The 20,185-nt window shown below is 42.8% G+C and overlaps 2 protein-coding genes across 5 annotated transcripts; one reads left to right on the forward strand and one right to left on the reverse strand.

Moving 5' to 3' along the window:
• Positions 1-470: 470 nt before the first annotated feature.
• Positions 471-4,923, reverse strand: LOC120643879 (probable magnesium transporter NIPA4). The gene is made up of 9 exons (XM_039920367.1): positions 4,613-4,923; positions 3,584-3,640; positions 2,861-2,951; positions 2,622-2,782; positions 2,391-2,518; positions 2,147-2,284; positions 1,566-1,658; positions 1,255-1,360; positions 471-1,175 (listed from the first exon to the last, which is right to left on the reverse strand). The coding sequence occupies exons 1-9, from the start codon at positions 4,773-4,775 to the stop codon at positions 985-987; spliced, it is 1,128 nt and encodes a 375-aa protein (XP_039776301.1). The 5' UTR covers positions 4,776-4,923; the 3' UTR covers positions 471-984.
• A 10,953-nt stretch (positions 4,924-15,876) lies between these two features.
• LOC120643880 lies at positions 15,877-19,334 on the forward strand. 4 transcript variants are annotated; one of them, XM_039920369.1, is made up of 3 exons: positions 15,877-16,149; positions 16,212-16,335; positions 18,688-19,334. In XM_039920369.1, exons 2-3 carry the CDS (start codon positions 16,224-16,226, stop codon positions 19,095-19,097), a joined length of 522 nt encoding a protein of 173 aa, XP_039776303.1. In that variant the 5' UTR covers positions 15,877-16,149; positions 16,212-16,223; the 3' UTR covers positions 19,098-19,334. The 4 variants fall into 4 exon arrangements, with proteins under 4 accessions (XP_039776303.1, XP_039776304.1, XP_039776302.1 ...); XM_039920370.1 differs by having other exon boundaries at positions 15,877-16,033; XM_039920368.1 differs by having other exon boundaries at positions 15,877-16,335.
• The last annotated feature ends 851 nt before the right edge of the window (positions 19,335-20,185 follow it).

A 20,185-nucleotide genomic window follows, 5' to 3' on the forward strand; every position in this document is an offset into this window, starting at 1 on the left:
TAGAGCATATAAAGGAGTAATCGTAAAAGGATTGTATCAGATAATGTAGTAGTAACATGAAGCAACAACACAAAAATAATTGCAGAAGAATGGTTTATTTACCTTTAATAGGTAATAACTCTGCATCCTCCCTTCAATGTACCAAATAATTGGAGCAAATAATGTAGTAGTAAAAAAAATATTTTTGAGGCGCAACTCTGTTCCTCCCTTCAACAACCATTTCCCTTGTTTTCTGGCTTTCTGCAATAAGATAACCTGAAAACTTACAAAGCATGGCAACAACTACACACTTAAAACAATCATGTACACTGGAAACTATTCATCCACAACATCCTCCTTTAATCACAGTTTTTAAACTATGTAGCCTAAATCACACTAATGGTCTTAAAAGTTGCATTTTAAACACCATGAACAAAAGGAATGCACAATGAGGCATAATAAAAAAATATCTGCAATGTGAAACATCAAAATTAGAGTGATCAACTGTTTATCAGAAGGGGTCGCTTATCATAAAGTATGAATTGATACTTACACAGGCTCAGTATACACATTGACAAGCAGGCAGCAATTTATGAGGTAATTACAGGTACAGAAAATGAAGCCTGACGTTTCTATATAGCAACTTCCTAGAAATCAGATAAGATCACATTGCAGCTAACCTAAAATGAGAAAAAGAAATAGTATAGTGAACAACACCACTGTCTCTAAATACACTTCAAATGCTTTTCCAGAACTGGTATTCCTGGATGAGTAACACTTCTTTGGCCTGAATTTGGCATCTTTCTGGCTTGCTCCTTAGCAGAAAACATCCTCCAGAAACAGGCAAGCAATAGTTGACAACTTATAATCTGTGATCTCAATCTATCCAAGGCCAGGTTGAAGTAAAACCTCCTACTCCAGTTCTAAATCAATTAATCTTGGCTGATCGTTGTGAGCAAAAAGATTCCCAAGATATCCTGCCAAAGGTTGGCGAAGAATTATCTATCAGACAATACTCGAGTATTTATATCTAAGAGGATGCTCTTCCTTTAGGTAGCCATTGTCAGCCTTGGGAAGTGACAGCGTCAAGGCCTCATCATCCACAGAATCTTGACATTTTAGTGGCATGACTTCAATGGAAAACCCATTCTGACTAGCATGCTTTAGCCGTTCTGTGGAGAAAGATTGTCCAGGACCTGTTTGGAAAGAAAATCTCAACACACAAAAACAAACATTCTCAAGGGATGTGTAAAAATTGCATGAATTATGACATACTGTCAGCCATGTCCTTGGTCTTGTGAAGAAGAAATGTCCCAGAAAGGATAGTCAGGAAACCACACATCTCTGTAACAATTTGCGTTGGATTTTGATGGTCCCAATCCTGCAAATCAAAAAACGTGGGAACTTCTGTTAGAATTATGCTATAATGCTAAAGGGCCAAATGCCTATCATTTTGAGATCTATTTTTTAGTAAACCACTCCACAAGAACACTTAAGAACAAAATATAGGTAGATTAAACAGCAAGCCTAAATTTATAGCTTTTTGCAACAAAAAATGTGCATTATTTCTCATGAAAATGGGTTACCTTGAACATTATCACACTGGCTATAATTGTTAGTGATGTAAACATCACGTAATATATTGGTGAGACTACTGCTGTATTAAAGGTGTCCAGCGCCTGCAATTTAAAGAGAAAAACACATTAACTTAGCTTGCATGAAATTTGTTAACCATATTTTGAGATAATAAGGACTGCAAGTGACAGTTCAAACACATATACAGAGTATGAAATAAGCTGCATGTGCTTCCTTTTGTTTGCATAAGTAATGCTATCAACTTCACATTATGTGTATGCTTATGGAAACAGACATTGCAATCAGTTATGTACTCCCTCCATTTTCAATTATTGGTCCCTTTAGTTTAGGGTCCCTTGCTAATCCAAGAACCTAGATCATCATATAAGGAATCACTTCAAATGTTAGTATTGTCTAGTATCTATTGTACACACAGAATTAGAACTAGAGTTACACAATGTGGAAATCTTACAAGCTAAATTTGCTTTGGGTTAGACACATACTCAGATATAGTTATTAATAATAATCTCTTCAGTGAAGCTGATGGCCGACAATCTGACAACAATAAGAGTGGAAAAAACAGAACGATTACCTTATTTAGATAGTTAATCTGAGTGCTCACACAGGTGGCCACAATTAGTGCAAAAGCCCAAGTCTGAGGATAGAATAGTTGGTTTGTTCCTGAGAATGTTAGCTTCAATGCAATTCCAAGAGCTCTTACACTCATAACCTGCAAAACTTCTCACTATCAGATAAAAATGGAATTTAGTATGAAATCCCTGTAGAGAAATATCAAAAGGATTATGCTTGATCCATTTATGTGGGGGGAAACATACTGTGAGTGATCCCAGAAGAGAACAAACTCCAATGTACACCATTATGTTTGTTTGACCATGATGAGGGACAACAAAATATATGAGCACTAAGGCTGCTGCAACTATTATAGCTGCATAGCAAAGGAAAGCTGCAAATACAAATAACCAACAATGAATAAATATAAACCATGAGCATTGTAACAAGGACTAACGATGATAATGTGATCAGTCTGGTCTCAGTATAGTAAATACCTGGTTCAGTTGCAAGATCCCAAACTTCCTTTACAGAATTAATGTCACGCTCCTGTGGAGCATGGAGTACAATTGTGATGGACCCAACAACACAGAGAACACAACCAAGTATACCAAATATGTGCAGTTTCTCCTGTAGAATGGCATGTGCAAGTACAGCACTGCAGAAATTTACAAACGATTGTCACACCCATAAACCACAATGCTAGTAAATTTGACATGTAATCTTCTAAATGTACCTGATAATTATACTGAGTGCACCAAGAGGAGTGACAAGAATAGCAGGAGCGAATGCGTAAGCAGCAAAATTAGCGATTTCACCTACAATCACTGTACACAAAAGACATGTAAGTAAACATTTTTCAAATTTCTTTCATCCGGAAAGTTTCAGTAGCATGTTCTCCTAGATAAGGCTGCAGCAACTTTGGCTTACACAGAAAGCACTTAGCAAACTTAAGAAACTACACAATCTGATTCCATCCAATTCATTTGAATAAAGTTGAACAGAGATTTTACAGAGATTCCTTGAGAAGATCAAATGGCATCAAACAGTGCTAATAATGAAGTATTTCATTAAGATGATAGGATGTCAATTGTGATGGCATTTTTCATGGCCCAGTGCACCTATGAAACTAAGAAAAGCTGCTTTCTGAATGAACCCTTACTCTCCGTAATATTTGCAGTAACAACCTCAAATCCTCCGCAAGATATTTTCAGTAACTATGCTTTTGTGCAGAAAATAACATGGACAATGTTAGCTCACAGGGTGAGAGCCAACAAGATTAATAATAATAATGGGGAAAATGTTCAAAAGGAGCATGCTATGCACTCGATTAGAGGATGAACACGAATAACCCCAACATGGAAAAAGAATGTATACATATAAGTGACAGGAAATTGAGGAGTTTGGTAATAAATAAGGTCAATAAATAACTCTTAATAGGAAAAGAAAGAGGGCTTACTAGAAATCATGCCTATCCACCAAAGAGGCTCCACTAAGTAAGAAAATCCTCCATATCCTGGTTTATGTACATCAAAACATCTAATTACAGTATGCACAAAAAATTATGGAAAGCATACGACATTATTTATAGAATACAGAAGAAAGATATCAGTAAATATATTGGACTCAGCATGCAATGCACAGACTGTTAACTGAAATTGTCTCAGCACACAGCAACTCAGAGTCACTCAGCTCTTTTCTAATAAATAAATGTTCAACAAATATGACAAATGAACTCTATTTTTTTACTTAATTAATTGACCCCCTGGCAAGTTGCCACTTAACCGAAATAAGCCTTTACTTGATTGGACTACTTTTGCAGGCAAACTTTCTTGCATCAGCGCAGACCCCAAGTCTCCAAGGTGAGACTTGACCGCGCCGTCAAACCCACACAACTTTTATACCCCCACGCAAAACAGAATCGATCAATCCATCCAGTTGCAATGCGAAGAAACATAAAGCGCCTTTGACTAAATTCACTAGCTGACTCCATTAGATTCTCCGCAATCGAATCTACTACAGGCCAAAGAAATTGACCTTTTCGGAGTCAACTAGGCAGGCTCCTCTGACAAACTAAATCAAGAAAAAGAAAAAGCTTCAGGAAAAGCAAACTCCGATCGGAGCCCCCAAATTTCCGCCACGGATGAAATTTCTTGGACTCGGTAGGACTCCCAGTTTACCGCCGACAAGAACAGCGCGCCACTTTTTTTTTCTCTACCGCGCACAGATCCCTCTCACCAACCAAACGAAGAACACCCACCCGAAACCGCGTGGCAAAAAGGGAAAACCAAAAAAAAATCAAGAAACAAATTTCAGAGCTCCAGCCCGGTTCTAGTATCCAGCGAAGCAACCACATGGCTGGCAGAGGCCAACTCGACGCGCCTCGCCGTCGCGCAAGCCAACCAACCCAACCCAACCCACCCCGCCGACGCGCGGGGAGATCCACCGACGGGCGCGGCGAGCAGGGGGGGCCCCCTCTCTCACTCACCCGCGCGGACGCCGGAGTCGGCCGCCCTCCTGAGCCCCATCTTCTTGACGATGAAGCTGGCCCCGATGAAGGCGCTGGACGACACCGCGAGGACCAGGCCCTTGGCGTTGTCCGACGACATGCCCCCGCCGCGCCCGGCCGCCGCTGACGCCGGCGCCGCCATCTCGCTCCCACGCGATCCCCCGGTTGCCGCACTGGTGCGGCCGCGCTGAATCCGTCCCCTACGCCGCCGCCGCCGCCTCCGTCGCCGTCATGGGGAGTGGAGCGAGGAGGGGGGCAGCGGTCGGAAGCGGGAGGGAAAAGGAGCAAGATGAACAGGTGGGAATTTTAAGGGGCCGGGACTTTTATATGCGGCGAAGCCCCTTAAGAATAAGATATTTACACATGGATGCATATGTATATATAGTCCTCCGTAAAATGCTAGATATATTTACTTGATTTATTTTAGTTGGATTTTTATGATATTTTCGTAGGGTTCTGTAAGGAGATTATTATTTGTGGTTTTACAATTTTCTAGATTCCTCTTAAATGTAGGTATTTTTGTACTACTCAATAAAATGAATATATATTTTCCATTGTTCGTGTTTCGGTTAGCACAGTGTGGCATGTGAACAAATAGTGCTCGATTTACTCAAAAACATAATATTTCTGTTCACACAGGAAAATGAAACAGATCTAGTATTCCACTTACATGATAAAAAGTAAATGAAATTTCCCAAAGAAACACCTATGGTATAGCGCGTGCGTGCGTGTTTTCTCAAGGGGAAATGAAATATATGCTTTTATTGAGGGAAAAAAATGAAGACACTTGTTTTGAACATGGTACATGGATCTTGCTTAGATGCTTGAACTATAATCATCAAGACTCGGACCTTGTGAATTAACTAGAATAACTTAATATGTGCCTAACTTTTATCATTGCTATAATTAATGTTGGCAACATTTTTGACGTGCTGCCAATTTTAATATGAAGAGAAGAAAGAAGTTTCTCCCAGAATCTAGTCTCCAGCCAGATGCTTGCCAAATACGATCTTGTGCAAGAGAAATTATTGGCAATGACTTCAACCACTCTATTTTGCTGGCAACCAGCAACAGTCACCAGCCACAGTCAGCCGAACAGAGTGAATGAATCAAGTCCATGGCTCCTCTCCCCTACACCCTTGGCTGAATCTACACAAAATCCTTGCCGAGCTCCCCGTTGCCATACACGTATCCTATGGCGTATTTGCCAATATTTCTCGCTCAAATAATTCAAGGCAAATTATCTTTACCAGGCCTAAAATCGTAATATCTTAAATACTCAGGGACTCACCTCCAAAACTCCAGGTGAATCGAAGTGGTCTCGGTCCGGTGGACTCCACGGGTAAGAGACCAAGACCCACTCGGACCACGCCACCGTCCCCGTGGGCTCCCCCGCGTGCGCGACACGATCCGCCGTCGGCTGCTGCATCCGACGGCTCGTGTCCGTCGCGCCCCCATGGACCGCGTCCACGGAAGCGCCTGGCCGTGTGGGGACAGGTGGGCCCGGGGAGCTCGTGGAATATGCCCCTCTGGACGGGAGGGGAAGGAATCTGCCACGCTGGCGCCCTCCTTCCATCGTCTCCGGCTCCTCCAAAGGCTCTGGCTTGGCTTTTTCAGACATGGTCTTTATCTAACTTCTTTATTACATGCAGTCGAAAGTACCGTAATTTATCCCTTCTGATTTAAATTGTAGGTCGTTTTAGTAAATTTAGATATAGTGCATGGCAAAATCTATATATCTAAATTTACTAAAACGATCAACAATTTGAAACGAAGGGTGCAGTACAGTACTACCTTTTACTACAAATAAAGTATAAAAGAAATTGTTGCAGTCATGTTGATGCAGTCTATGAACCTCTAGCTAGTTTGCAGCCAAGCTTGTACTTTGGATCTTCCTCTGGTCAAAAAATGCCAAGATTAAAAGAGGAATAAATACTTTGGTACTGCCCCCTGTTTGTTTGAACAAAGCTATAGTAGGAAAATAATGGATGCATGGGACCTAACTAATCCTATTTTTTCTTTGATGATAGGTAAGACGAGAGCACCGCCAATCAAAGCACAACAGCACTCGTCTAGAGTTCAGATAATTCAGATGCCCGTCAATTGTTTTGTTGTAGGCTCCACCAGCTATGGATTAGGACCCCAATTGTTATGCTTGTTTGTAGGTCTTCTTTTTAAATTAAGGAGTTCACTTTCTCCTAGGTTGATGTTAGACAGCGATTTTGATGACTTTCAAGCCTTGTGTGGTTCAGTGGGGTTAGAAGGACTCTGCAAGTCGAAATCCACCTCAATCTTTTCCAATCCCCTTAAGAAAGAGGATTAAGCGAACAAGATCTCAGATTTCAGCATAATAATGCCCATATACACACAATGAAGAAATATACTGTCTATATGCTTGTATTTTTCCGATTGGCACCCCGCAGGTCGCGAGTTCGAACTCCGGATGGGACGAATTTTCCGCCGGTGGGTTTAAAAAAATCCCTCTCGTTATGCTTGCCGCAAGGCATGGCTCTTATGGGCATGAGTCAGGATTCAGAAATTTTTTCCATGATCGAAGAAGCCATTGTCTCGTCTTAATAAAATACGATGGGCCGTTTCACCCCGACCTGTTTTTTATATGCTTGTATTTTTTTTAAATGGCTTGACAGAATATTGTTGTTTTTTCCTCTAGGTGTGTTTAGTTCCGTAAAAAGAGTGTAAAAAGTGGATGCGAAAAGTCACATCAGTCACTGCAGCGCACTGTAGCACGTTTCGTTTGTTTGTGGCAAATATTGTCCTAACATGACCTAACTAGGCTCAAAAGATTCGTCTCGCAACGTACATCAAAACTATGTAATTAGTTTTTTTATTTAACTATATTTAGTACTCCATGCATGAGTCATTTGCTATATTTAATGTTTTGATGTGATGGAGATGTAATGGAAAGTTTGGAGTTTGGGGGGAAGTTTTTGGGAACTAAACACAGCCTCTGAAAGCTAGATCGACTCTATGCATATCTGTCTTATTCATGAGCGAATTAAATAGCTGCGTGCCAAAAAAGGGTTTAAAAATCTGGTATGTTCTGTGATGTTACGGCTCTGTTTGGTTGCGCTCCGTAAAATTTTTGAAAATATATCTTTCTACATTTAAAGTACTAAACATAGACTAATCATAAAAATAATTACAGAACTCGTCTGTAAATTGCGAGACGAATCTAATGAGCCTAATTAATCCGTCATTATAGGTGTAGCAGTTTAGTGTCTGATTACAGCCTAATTAGGTTCATTAGATTCGTCTTGCTATTTACAGACAACAGTCGCAATGCGTTTTTTATTTTATCTAGATTTAAGCCGCTATGCAGATGCCGAAAAAAAATTTAGAATTTAGAATTTTGTAACTAAACACGGGCGTAGTTGACTGCTCGCCATCGTGTTGTACTGCTCTCCTCCGAGCTACACAAGGGCCCAAGAACGAGGGTAGGTGGTTCTGGTTCTGCGTGCAGAGTACTCCAGACAGCAAGGACACCTGGAACGTCCAGCGCTCTATACAACCAACAAACGCTGCTGCTGCTGTGTCACTACTGCTCGGCCAGCAGCAAGCTTGTTCAGCAACAGCTTATTTTGTCCCCTTCCTACAGTGACACAGTTCAAAACTTTACTGCTCAGATCTTTTAAAAAAAATCTTTCCTAAATGCATTGGCAGTGCTACTACCTTATTTCAAAAAAAAAAAGATCTTTTCAAAAAATAAAAACTTTACTGCTCAGCAACAGTAATTCTGCCTCTCAGTGTACAGACAATTAACACGTTAAAATGTATCTGATCATGGAACCTGTATACTAAAATTTATAACTACAAATTTACATGGATGCATGATGCGTCGTTTGATGCGCCGTAATAATGCCGTGCAATTATTTTAAAATATACCGCAGTGATGTTCAAATGCGCATAGTATATGACAGGAGGGAGTAGATGCAAAGAGTCTTCTTTTTTCCATTATAAATCTAGACAGAGATGCACGAATCGGCAGAGATGGAAGATGAGGGTTATTCTTCTAACAATCATTACGCAATCATTGTACTACTAGTAACAGTATCTGGTTACCAGAAAGTAAGTATTTTATATATATTTGATTTCCTTATACTTTAGGGACCACTTTTAAAGTATGTGTACATATTCTAGTTTTTTTTGGGAACTCTATGAAAGATGTGACAAAAAATTTTTTGGCTACAGGTCAAATTGAGCATGCATAGGCGTGCCTTCGATGTCAGCTAGCTGTGTCCTCGAGTAGAAAACACCATGCACAGCCTGTGGTGCTCAAGTCCAATCCTTGATGTGGTCCATGGTGTGAACGGGCTTCTACCTCACTTCAGTAGCTACTCCTCATATCCAAATTACGCTGACGCTATTCACCCCGCTTAAAAAAAAAAAGGCTAGGGCTCGGAAGGTTTTCACGGTCGGGAAGCCGTTGGTCGCTTCATATTACTGTACTTTTATAAAATTTTATTAATACAGATATGAAAAAATAACATGAATGTAACAAAACCATGTCAATATCTAAAATAATAAATACTCCCTAGGTATTTTACAAGGCACATTTTGTTTTAGTGGGACTAGGGCACTAGGCTTTGGCAAAAAAAAACTCTATTAACTAATGAAGCGCCCCAACCCGAAGATCAAGGCTAAATCATGTATTAATTACCGAATAAGGTCTCCGGCATAATACATGTTACATCAAGTGGAGTCCAGAGTCATACAGAGCTTTATTTAACACGTACACGAGGAGTAAAGTGACAACACAAAGCTACACAGAACAACCATAGGATAACAACTAGCATAGCGACATGCAGGACTAGCTCTTCATCCATCACGACTCCACTCGATCAGCTTGGGTGCGGACACGATCTACTCGTAGTCTTCTGGCACAAAGTCAGGATCCTCTGGAGAAAAAAAAAATCAACAGGGGTGAGTACAAAAGTACTCAGCAAGCTCCATCTCACCCTACGGGAGGGGAAATGACATGCACGACGCACATTGAGCACAATGCATTAGCAATGCAACTAATGGTATGCAACTCTTCCCGACACAACCCACAGTAGGTAGCTCACTAGTTGTCAGGACCACACCGTAGCCTGTCCATACCGTGGACACGGACCATTCGAATGGATTATACACTCTGCAGAGGTCGTACACTGTACCCACACGCTCGACTGCCCGAACGAACAACCGACATAGCCGACACCCAGCCGTGGTCTCGCCCCAGCCCGGCCGCACAAACCCTCGGGCCCTGACCCCAATGGTCTATACCCGTAAACCATCCCTGCGACCGTCAGGCTAACCAGTGGGATTAGGCTAAGTACGGACCATACCGTAACCTGTGGTCGTACTAAAGTAAGCTAGGTGAGATGTCAAAACAACTCGGTCCTTATGGTTTACCAGGGCAGCAACCATCCCTCAACATATCAACTCGAGCCTACCACCACGGTAGCACTCACCTGCCAGTCTACCACCACGGTAGCGTCAGCTCCAGCATACCCAGCTGCCCTGGTCTCAGCCAGATCCCTTCGTATCATATTCTCAGCTCTGGATATGCATGACTACTCAGATGCATGCATGAGCACACTCAATCACTCAAGTACTGGTATATGTAATCGATCCTAAACCAGGGCTACAACTAGACGTCCTCACATGGATGCAACCGCTCACGTAGGGGTCGATGAAACTTGCCTTCGCTTGCGTACGCGTCGGCGGCGGCGGCTTTCTGCTCGTGGTACGGGTCTTCTGGCTCCTTGGCAGGCTCCTCCTCGGTCACTCCGTGATCTACGGGTGAAAACGGCACAACCCGCAAACAAACACAAGCAAGCAATAAAATAAGCTCAAATGGAGATGAAAATAGGAAGAATAGATAGTATATGATTTGAGGAGAGTTAAGGAAAAAGAGTTACATGAAAAGGAGTTGATATGAAGGAGATATTGAGTTTACAGTATTGATTGGTAGAATGATTTGGATTAAGTGCTCACGGCCTGGTGGGTGTTTTGGGCCTTTATTAGTGTTATGGAGTTAATGGTCGGGGGAGCTGCATGTCATCTCACCTTGGCGCGGAACAGCTCGAGGAAGAGGGTCAGCTGTTGGAGCTTCGTCTCGTGAGTGAGCTGGCCTCGGGAGGAGTGGTTCAGCTAGCAGAGCGAAGCGGCTCGGTGTGCTTGGGCTGGTGACGGGGCTCGTCACGGCCTTGCTCCTTTTATAGGCGAGGAGAGCAGCGGCGGCGTTGCGCAAGGACAGGCGATGGCGTGGGCTGCGGCAGCTCGTCGTCAACGCGAACAGTGGCAGCGCTGAAGGCGCGAGCGTCGAGGCGGCAAAGCCGTCGAGGGCGCTGCAGCGGCGTGGGCGAGGTGGGGACTTGGGGGTGGGCGGCATGGCGTGGTGCCGGCAGCAGTGCGCGGTCCCGTTGTGGGGCCGGCGTGTCGCGCATGCGCGAGCGAGAGCGAGCGGGTGAGGCGGTTCGGCGGAAAAAATCTCGGCCGGCACTGTGCGTGGCGACCCCGATTTATAGCGAGGTGGGTGCTGCCATGACGGATTATTTCAAGGTCAATGGTGTGGGTACTCTGTGGCTTCCAGGGAATGATGAAGTTATGGCAAAGGAGGTAGGCGCTGTCATGATTGTCTGGGAATTATGGCATGGTACGGTGACTCGAGAGGCTTTTATGGAGACGAGATGATTTTTGTCGTAGGTGTAAGTATGCGTATGCTGGTTACTGGAGGGAACGAATGTACTAACGCAAGGCAAGAGTATAAAATAGTTTGCCTAGTAATTATGTAATACCTCGTATAACGTTAGTATTATTTTACGTTACTAGTTTAATTGCAACATAAGTTTTATTTTAGTGATTGTTGGAAATTGAGGTGGCCCTACTAAGTTGAGGATCTACACCAACTCACTTCGGAGTCGGTCAGCTTCTAGTTACTTAGTGTACCGGGTCTTTTTTGACGGCAGAGCCGCCTTTTGCTTCCGGGAGGCATAGCCTACCAACAGATGAAACTGGCTTCCGGGTGGCAGAGCCAACCTTCGATGAAGCCCAGACCCTTTTGTGATCCCGGGTGACAGAGCCAACATTCGATGGATCACAACTTATACACTAAGTACTAAGCTTAACCGTGAGACTAACACTTATAAAGACACTTATCTTATTGGAGCAACAAAGTTACAAAGGAACACACACCTTGTGGTGGCTAACCTAGCACACTCTACCTATGCTCACTTCTACCATGCCCTTGGATGTGTGGGATGGAGTGGAGTAGTATGGCATGGCAAGGGGTGGCACCCTCCTTATATAGGCACCCATACCCCCTTGGATGAGTGACACATGTCACACTCTAGGAAGTTTCCTACAAATATCTAAGTTCCCTACAAATATCTATTTCTAGAAAATTCTAATTTTTACCATGACAAGAAATTATCCAAGCTTCATGTCTTCTTATGATTCTTGTAGAACATTCTAGAACCTTGTCATGGTGAACAAAATTATGCCATGGTTTATCCTTATTTTTATAGAATCTTCTAGGAGTTTGCATTATATATTTCAACACTCCCCCTTAATCATGATGAAAACTGGGATGTTACAACTAAATACCAAAGAGTTGATGCCATTAGATTGTATTGGAGAACACTTTCTTCTTATTATAATTTCATAACACAGAAATGAAATACTAATAGAGTAATTATTTATCTGGTCATAACAAAAAAAAATTACAGCTTGTAAAAACAAGCAAACGAGTTGTAAAAAATGAATGAGGAGAAGTTAATATTTGATGTCTTTCTAAGATATCTAGATTGGCTTTTGTATCATGAATTAATTAAATACAGCTGTGTTATTTCCTCTATTTTTTTCCTGGCTGTACGTGAAAGATTAGGGCGATCCAATTGACTCGTCATGTAGATGTGCCCGTACCGAGCAATTGACACCTTCTCGGTACATCCTCTGGTGTATACATTCTATAGCATGATCCAAGGATTCGTAATTGGGGCGTCTATTCCTCGCTGCGTGTGATTGGAATCTATCCAATAGCAGCAGCCGAGCGCCCCCGCCACCCCCAGCTCCGGTGGCACCTCCGTCGCCGCCGCTAACCACTCTCGCCATTGTGCCACCCGTCCACCGCCACTGTCTTCTCCTCGCCCTGCTGCCTGCCACCGCCCACCGGGTTCCTGTCCTGCCCCGTCGGCGGCACTCCCGCGCCCCCTCGCCCTCTGTTGGCCAAACCTTCACCACCGCCCGTCCTCCGCCGCCCCCAGTCCCCTCCTCTTCTATAGCGTGAGGCCATTGAAGCCCCCTATATCCCGGCAACCCCAAACCATAAAGCTTCGCCGCCTCGTCCACCACCCCGGCCTCCGGTGACCTCGCCAGCGGCTGCTCCCCCCACCTCTCACCCCTCCCCAGCGGCCGCTCCACCCCTCCCTCTGCCCTAGCTCGCAGGCAGCCGCTCCACCCTCTTCCCTCCCCGTCGCTCCCCCTTCTTTCATGGCTCTCCTCCTACCCGCACGATATATAGATTTGGCTACAGGTCCCATCCAATAAGGGAGAAAAATAGGAAACTCAGCTAGAGCAAAACTAAAACTTCTGCAAATTTATGCGAAATGACTGGTACTCTATTTTACAGATTTAAATAGCTCATTATGCGCACACAAAAAAATATTACAACAATATATTTTTCATGAACTACTATCTTCACAGTACTGTATTTGTACTAACATAGTTAGTCTACAATAAATCCGTGTATCTAAAATGCCGTGTTTCTAAAATGGTAAGTAGAAATGAATTACGGAGCTATTAATTAATATTTTCCTGTCTTTCGTAAAAGAAATTAATACTTGCCTTCCTAACAAGATGCCTATATTAGCTGTTACCAGGATTTAACTGACTACCGATCCTATTCCTAGGTAGGCAGCTGGTAGAATCTGTACGGCAGTTGGCAGCAAAGTTATTATTATTCTTCTACTTTTTTGCTGCAAGTTTATTTTCTTATTTTCTTTGTGGCTGTGATATTTTAGGACGAGACCATTTTACTTGCCTATCTGTCTTGGTGTTTCCTTTGGAGGTCGGTCTGAACTTGCAACACACATGGGGCCAAATGGTCCTTCTCATGTTGCTTCACTAATGAATGGCATGCAACCTTATGTGCTTTGCAAGATAAAGACTCGCAACCATGTGGTTTTGTGGGTTGCGCCCCATGAACATATCTGTACTAATCTCATCGTATCAGGATTCTCATTAATTTCGATGCCCACCTTTATACACACGTAAATGCGCCTCCCTTTTGTGTAGGGGTTCTATTTGTAGGGAATTATATTTGAATTATATTTGCATGATTATGATCTACAGCATGTTTGAATAATTGTGATGGAATCTGCTCACCTAGTTTGGAGTCCTCTTTGCATTGTGGAGGTCGATTTTCTCTAGATTCATTTCAGAATGTCAGGAATTAGTGACACTATTCTTTCCCAATAATAGGTGACGTGATCATCGATAAAAGATGGTTCTGGTGACTTCGTTAATCTTGAAACATAACAAGATCAATAGCTCAGAGGTGCTTATAGAGATTTGACGTGTGTGAGATGTAAGTGTACATTCATAAGAATGTATGTGTAATGGTTTATGCCGTGTTTTGAAAAATAAAATAGAAATGATCCCTTAGATAGATCTCAAAGTCTTAATCGCAATTCAAAATAGAAGGACTGAATGGAAAAATGGAAAGGAGGGAAACAGTTCAGAGTTCACATGCCTTTGCATTTTTTTTCCTTTACAGCAAAATGTTAGGCCAGGGAAGGCAGATAAGCACTCCCTTTTCCGTTTCTTTTTGCAGCAAGAAAAAGACAACAGTGGGGGACTGTGCATGTGAACTCTCTGAACAGGTGCCAGCTTCCCCACATAGCGGCAAACCTGGTGCATCAGTCCATACGGGATCGGGATACACACAAGGAAACTAAAATGATTTTTTTGGCATAACAACGAAATCCCCCACTAATTTGAATCTGGATGTAGGGCCATTTGATCCCAAAACTTTTCGCCGACCACGGAACTAGGAAAATTTCTAATGAGGGGAACTAGTAAGAATGGCCCTAAGGAAAATTTCTAGGCTACAACGGTTTATACGTATGAGAAAAATCATAAAAATGGAGACAATAAGGTTTGTGTGCCGTTGGGTACATCACACATTTAGGCATGGAGATGGAGGTAGTACCTCTTTCTCTTTTTGTTTTTTGAAGGAAAGGTAGTACCTTTTTCACGACCATGTCTGAAACTATTTTTCATTAAGATATAATGATTTGTGTGCTACCCTTTTTCTGGTTAAAACGAGAAGAAACAACCTAAGATACAATAGCACATAACATAAGACCCTATCTGCAGCGTTAGAGCTTTATATGCCGAACCGTATCTAAAGATCTTGAATACAAGGATCTGAGTAGTTGGTGAACTGGGCCACTGTTGAGTTATTGCCAAACAGTGCCTCCCTACCAGACTGAACTAAAAGTGTACAGCTACTTCATTTTTATTTCTTGTCTAGTACCATCTATGTGCCACACATCCAACCCCAAATACATCACTTCACTAAACTTTGTCACTAAATGAAATGTGTACATCCAGTGAACTGATCTCTTATTGTCATCATGCTAAACCCCTACAGAGCTTGCAATTACAGTCCAGTCATCTTAGAGTGTATAACCGTCAAGCTGTGTCGTCTCTGTCACAGGATTTGGAAAGATCTGACCACCGGACCAGTGCTGGCTCCTGGGCCTGCCACACACTTGGGAGCCTTCGCCAATAGGCCCCATGTACTGAGTGAGTGGCCCACGGTTTCGCTGCTTCGAGCTAGAGGAATAGAACTATAAACTATTGCCACGCTGCTAATTGATCGAGTGGGTTTTCTAATAAATAAATTAATTAAAATTTAATAGTTTTTAAAAAATGAATCAAATGATCCACTGGAGCTGTGTAGTGCAAACTGTCACACCTTTGTGGCCATGGGTGGTGATTGATCACGACATGACAAAGTAGACGAGATGACAGGATAGATTCATGTGGCCTCGTAGAAAACACGTCGTGAAAGCGGGTTTCATTTCCTAGTACTCTCTTTCTAGTTCATCTGTCTTCATTTGCTTACTTTTTCTCTCACTAACTCATGAGGCCCACTAGCCATAGAGCAAGCCCACATAGAAGGAAAAACTTGTGTTTGCCTAGGTATTTTTTATTCAACCCCCTACATACAAACTTTTGAATCAAATCTAAGTTTCACCATTTTCTTCTTCCTCCACTCTCTCCCTAGCACTCCACCCATTTCAACGCCAAATCACCACGTTGTCAACCCCCTCCCTCCAGGATCCGTCTCCGACGGATCCCCTCTGTGAGCTAAGCCATCTTCGACTGGTGGTAGGTTGCCCCCCTACCCTCCCGTCCCAACTCTATGCACCGGCCGTCCTCCGCCATCTATACTTAGCAGCATCCTTGCCGCTTCACCGCCCTATACCTACCGTCACCACATCCAAGTAGGCCTACAGTCGTTGATTTCTGCAAACCACCCAAAACCTAATCCTAATCTCGTTCGCAGAAATCAACCGAGATGGAGAAGATGGGTCCAAGCTCCCCGAAGATGGGGAAGATGATATCGGATCTCGTCAAGGATAAAGAATCACGAGTCGGAGAGGGGAGGAAAAATTTTGGGAAATATACAGGTATTATATATTATTTTCTCATTTTTTGTCCAAATAGGTAGTCGAATGACGAATGGATTGCGGCTAGCTTTGAAAATACACTCTCTGTTCACTGTACATGTCTAGTGCGAGAGTTAAAAGTAATTTTTTCCCCTCGTAGATTTCTCTTTAGTTTGTTGAAGTGTGACTTCAATAATCATCTAGCTATGCACAAAGTGTGATTCAAATAGTTTAAAACTAACAATTGCCGAACAGTTGGAGGCCATGGCTATTTTAGGTGTATCATAATAGTATATATGTTATCTATTTCCAAAAAACATGTGATTTTCCTGCTCAAGCAAAGCACAAAGCTGTACTAAATTGAACAACGGACATCCATACCAGGGGCCTAGAATTTCAAACATGGGTATTGAAAATATTTAAGAGCAATTTTTTGACAGCCTAAATCTAATTTTTGGCATGTGTAATTGATTGTAGCATCAATTAATGCTAATTATACACTAATTGTATCTAGTTTTTTCTTCTAACTTATGCAACTGATATTTTTAGACCGACATACAACAAGTGAAAAAGCATAACAAAATTTTGGTGGGAAGGTCCGGAGGGGTGGTGGTGGGCTGCATCATTTTCGAACCTCTGTCATGCTGCTTTGCTGTTCATTTTTCATTCTTTTTCTTCATATACTTGAAAATTACTACATATATAAAATTTTTAGTAAAATATAATGGGTATTCAAGTGAATACCCTTGCTCCCACTTGGGCCCACCCCTGATCCATACCATGACTTTATGCAAATGTATCCTTTTCTAATGTTATACATACCATAAAAGTGATGATAAGGCACATGTTATCAGATTTGTAGGCCCTAATGTCGCATTGCTTTTGGTCTCTTGAGTGCATCCTTCTATTTTGGTTTACATCATGAGATGACATTTGATGGCACAGTAGCCCAGTAATATTAAACATGTTATTCCACACCATCACCAGAAAAGGCCTAACTTTGCTACTGGTCCATGAGTGCACACCTATTGGCTATGGCTACTTTGTGACATCTTTTGTGAGTGCTCAAGCAAAGATCTCCAATGATTGGCGTCTCTGAGCCAATCCAGAATTCATTTATTCTGGTTCTAGCTCCCTCTAAGTTCCCAACAAGAATTTCTTGGACGGTTTTGCTATGACTTGCCCACTTGGCAAGTCCTCTGAGTGGGTTGTGCCGTCAAGCCCATGTTTTCCGAGGTGTGCATTAACATTGGGTCCTTGCTCTGTCCTGAAATTGAATTGTGAGCACAGAGATTTTCAGTAGCAACCTTGCTACTTCAGTTGATTCTTTCGGAATTTTAGATACTCTCTATATGGAAAATGGATATGTTTTGCATGACTTCCAAAAGATCTCACACTCTCACCTGTGCTGGCAACAGTACATCTTCAGAATCTTATCTCACCAAGATGGCAACATCAAGGTAAAACAATGCAGAGTCAGCCAAAACAATCTGTTACCCAAGGCCATTTCACTCAGACATCTTTTCCTCTCTGTGGAAAGCACTGCTGAACACCTCTTTCAGTCTTCTTTACTCTTTCCCCAGAAGGCCAGAGGAGCATAGGACACACACTGACAGGGAGCAGGCAGATCAGATTCCATCTTTCCAAGCAACATCACATCTTCTGCAGAAAGGCATCAGAATGCATACCATCTGGGCTCTTTCTCCCCCCCTCCAAAACCACTCAAATAATCCTGATCTACATGTTCATGGATTCCAGGCAGCCTCCCTTTGCTTTCCAATCACCCCAGCCATGCAGCACCAATGCCCTTTCCTCAAAATGTACTGGCTGTTTGGTCCAACCAGCAACATCCTTTATTCACAGCTTCTGTTAGGCAGGCCAGACCCATGAACATTCTTTAAGGTGCATTCTACAACACACACAGCGCCTTCCCCCCTGAACTTTTGAGTGCATAGATCCTCTGCATAACATGTGGTCATTTGAAGCATCAAGGCCCTCAGTGCCTGTCATTTTGGCTCAACAGTGTGCACTAATCACTAGACAATTATTGCCTTGTCATCCATGTCTTCAAAGTTGAAACTCCAGGAAGCCATATCTTCAACAGACAATCCAATTTCAGGTTGGTAGATGAGGATGTTGCACCATCCATGACAGTGAGGCATCCATGACCACTCTCATACCATAGCTGCTACTGCTAGCTAGCAGTACACACCAAGTGTTCCACATATAAACATACACACATATATATAGATACAAAAGAGCTAGGGAGGAGTAGTACACATACATCAACACCACACATATATACACCTTAAAGATTTGCAGGTTTGCAAGAAAACATGGATGACTTCACTTTCCCCACTCTCCACAATGCAGGAGGGCACTGCAAGCAGCTTCTTCCATCAGCGTTCCCTCACCACCAGCTCGGCCTCGGCGGCTCCCCTCCGCCGTGGTTCCTCGCCGCCGCCGGTGGGGAGGAGGATGAAAACGAGGAGAAGATGGACATGCTGTGGGAGGACTTCAACGAGGAGCTCGCCAGCGCGCCGCCGCTGTGCCCGCTGAGCCCTCTGATCAACAAGGGAGGGCTGGCGATGAAGGAGGAGGCGGCCTGGCGCGACGACGAGCTGATCGTCGTCGATCTGGAGAAGCGCATCAAGCACCTCCAACATCCACAGGACGGCAGGGTGGTCCGGCGCCGGCGGTGGAGCCTGGTGCTGATGCTCAGGCTGCTCAAGAAGCTGTTCCTGGTCAAGAAAACCAGGAACCCGAGAACTGCACCGATTTGATCCTCATCAGATTGGGCTTAGGCTGTTACCTCCAAGAACATCAATGGCGAGTTATATAAAATATACAGATTATGTTTTGATTAATCGATAGTGTGCGTGACATTGATCTGTACAAGTTTGTACTTGTTTGTGCTCTCACAAGGCAAATAGCCCTGTGTTCTTTTTTGCTCAAAAGTGTGTTTCTTATCATCAGTATAAATATAAACCTAACTGCCTGTTAGACTTTGCATTTTGGTATACATTATTTGTTATTACCATCAAATTCTGCATGTGGTTATCAGATAATTGCCCCCATGACAGTTTTTTTTTCTTGAGATTCAAGTTGCAGCATCTGGTCATCAACCAGAGCAAGTTCACTTAAAATCATGCAATGCATATTTGACTGGGTAAATAAAAGAAGAAATGTTTGTCAACTTAATTTATTGGCATTTGATATGTTGGAATTAGTTGGCATACTAGATACTGTTCTGAGTTCTACTCCTACCATGTACTTGCCAACAACCTCGTAGATGTAGCTTCCTTTGCCATCAAGAACCTACCGAAATGAACGGGCCATTAACTGCAGATGAGCCAAAGTGTCTGGTGGCTGCACCAGCATCTGTATGCGAGGCAAAAAAATCGGATGCCCCAAAGTCCCCAAGCTCATAAACACTGCCCTAAACGTTGTAACCAACAAGAAGCTGCAATCAGAGTATCACCTTTCAGCATTAGTGATCTAAGTGCCTTACCTTATCCATCACATGTCTTAATCTGGCTCTCCTAATCACACCATAAAGAATGTACAGTTGTAGTACTTGTGCACTCACTTCTCCGGCTTCTAGAGGTTCTTTTTACTTTGGGAAGGTACCATTTGTCTGTACTAATTCTACAAAGAGATACCGAAATTAACTCTAGCAGTCTAGCTGACATGGTAGTACCTCTCTGCACCTCCCAGGGACAGTAAAAAATGCTCGTTGAGAAAGGACAAACACAAGATCAGATAGAAGGAAGGCTCTAACTAACTGTAACACCTAAAAGGCAGCCTCCATTCACGTGTCTCTCATTCTGATGTTCTTCTTCTGCAGACTGAATCATTGAGCAATAATTAG

The sequence above is a fragment of the Panicum virgatum genome, chromosome 8K (genome assembly GCF_016808335.1).
Source record: "Panicum virgatum strain AP13 chromosome 8K, P.virgatum_v5, whole genome shotgun sequence".
Lineage (NCBI taxonomy): Eukaryota > Viridiplantae > Streptophyta > Magnoliopsida > Poales > Poaceae > Panicum > Panicum virgatum.

What these genes read in the sequence shown, in the direction of transcription:
- LOC120643879 (XM_039920367.1), bottom strand. Translation starts at nt 4,775, where the DNA reads ATGGCGGCGCCGGCGTCAGCGGCGGCCGGGCGCGGCGGGGGCATGTCG. An exon ending in GGATCTTGCAACTGAACCAG is followed by an intron (nt 2,519 to 2,621) that starts GTATTTACTATA and finishes TTGTATTTGCAG; the next exon opens with CTTTCCTTTGCTATGCAGCT. An exon ending in GACCAAGGACATGGCTGACA is followed by an intron (nt 1,176 to 1,254) that starts GTATGTCATAAT and finishes CTTTCCAAACAG; the next exon opens with GTCCTGGACAATCTTTCTCC.
- LOC120643880 (XM_039920368.1), top strand. Translation starts at nt 16,224, where the DNA reads ATGGAGAAGATGGGTCCAAGCTCCCCGAAGATGGGGAAGATGATATCG. An exon ending in AAATTTTGGGAAATATACAG is followed by an intron (nt 16,336 to 18,687) that starts GTATTATATATT and finishes TCCACAATGCAG; the next exon opens with GAGGGCACTGCAAGCAGCTT.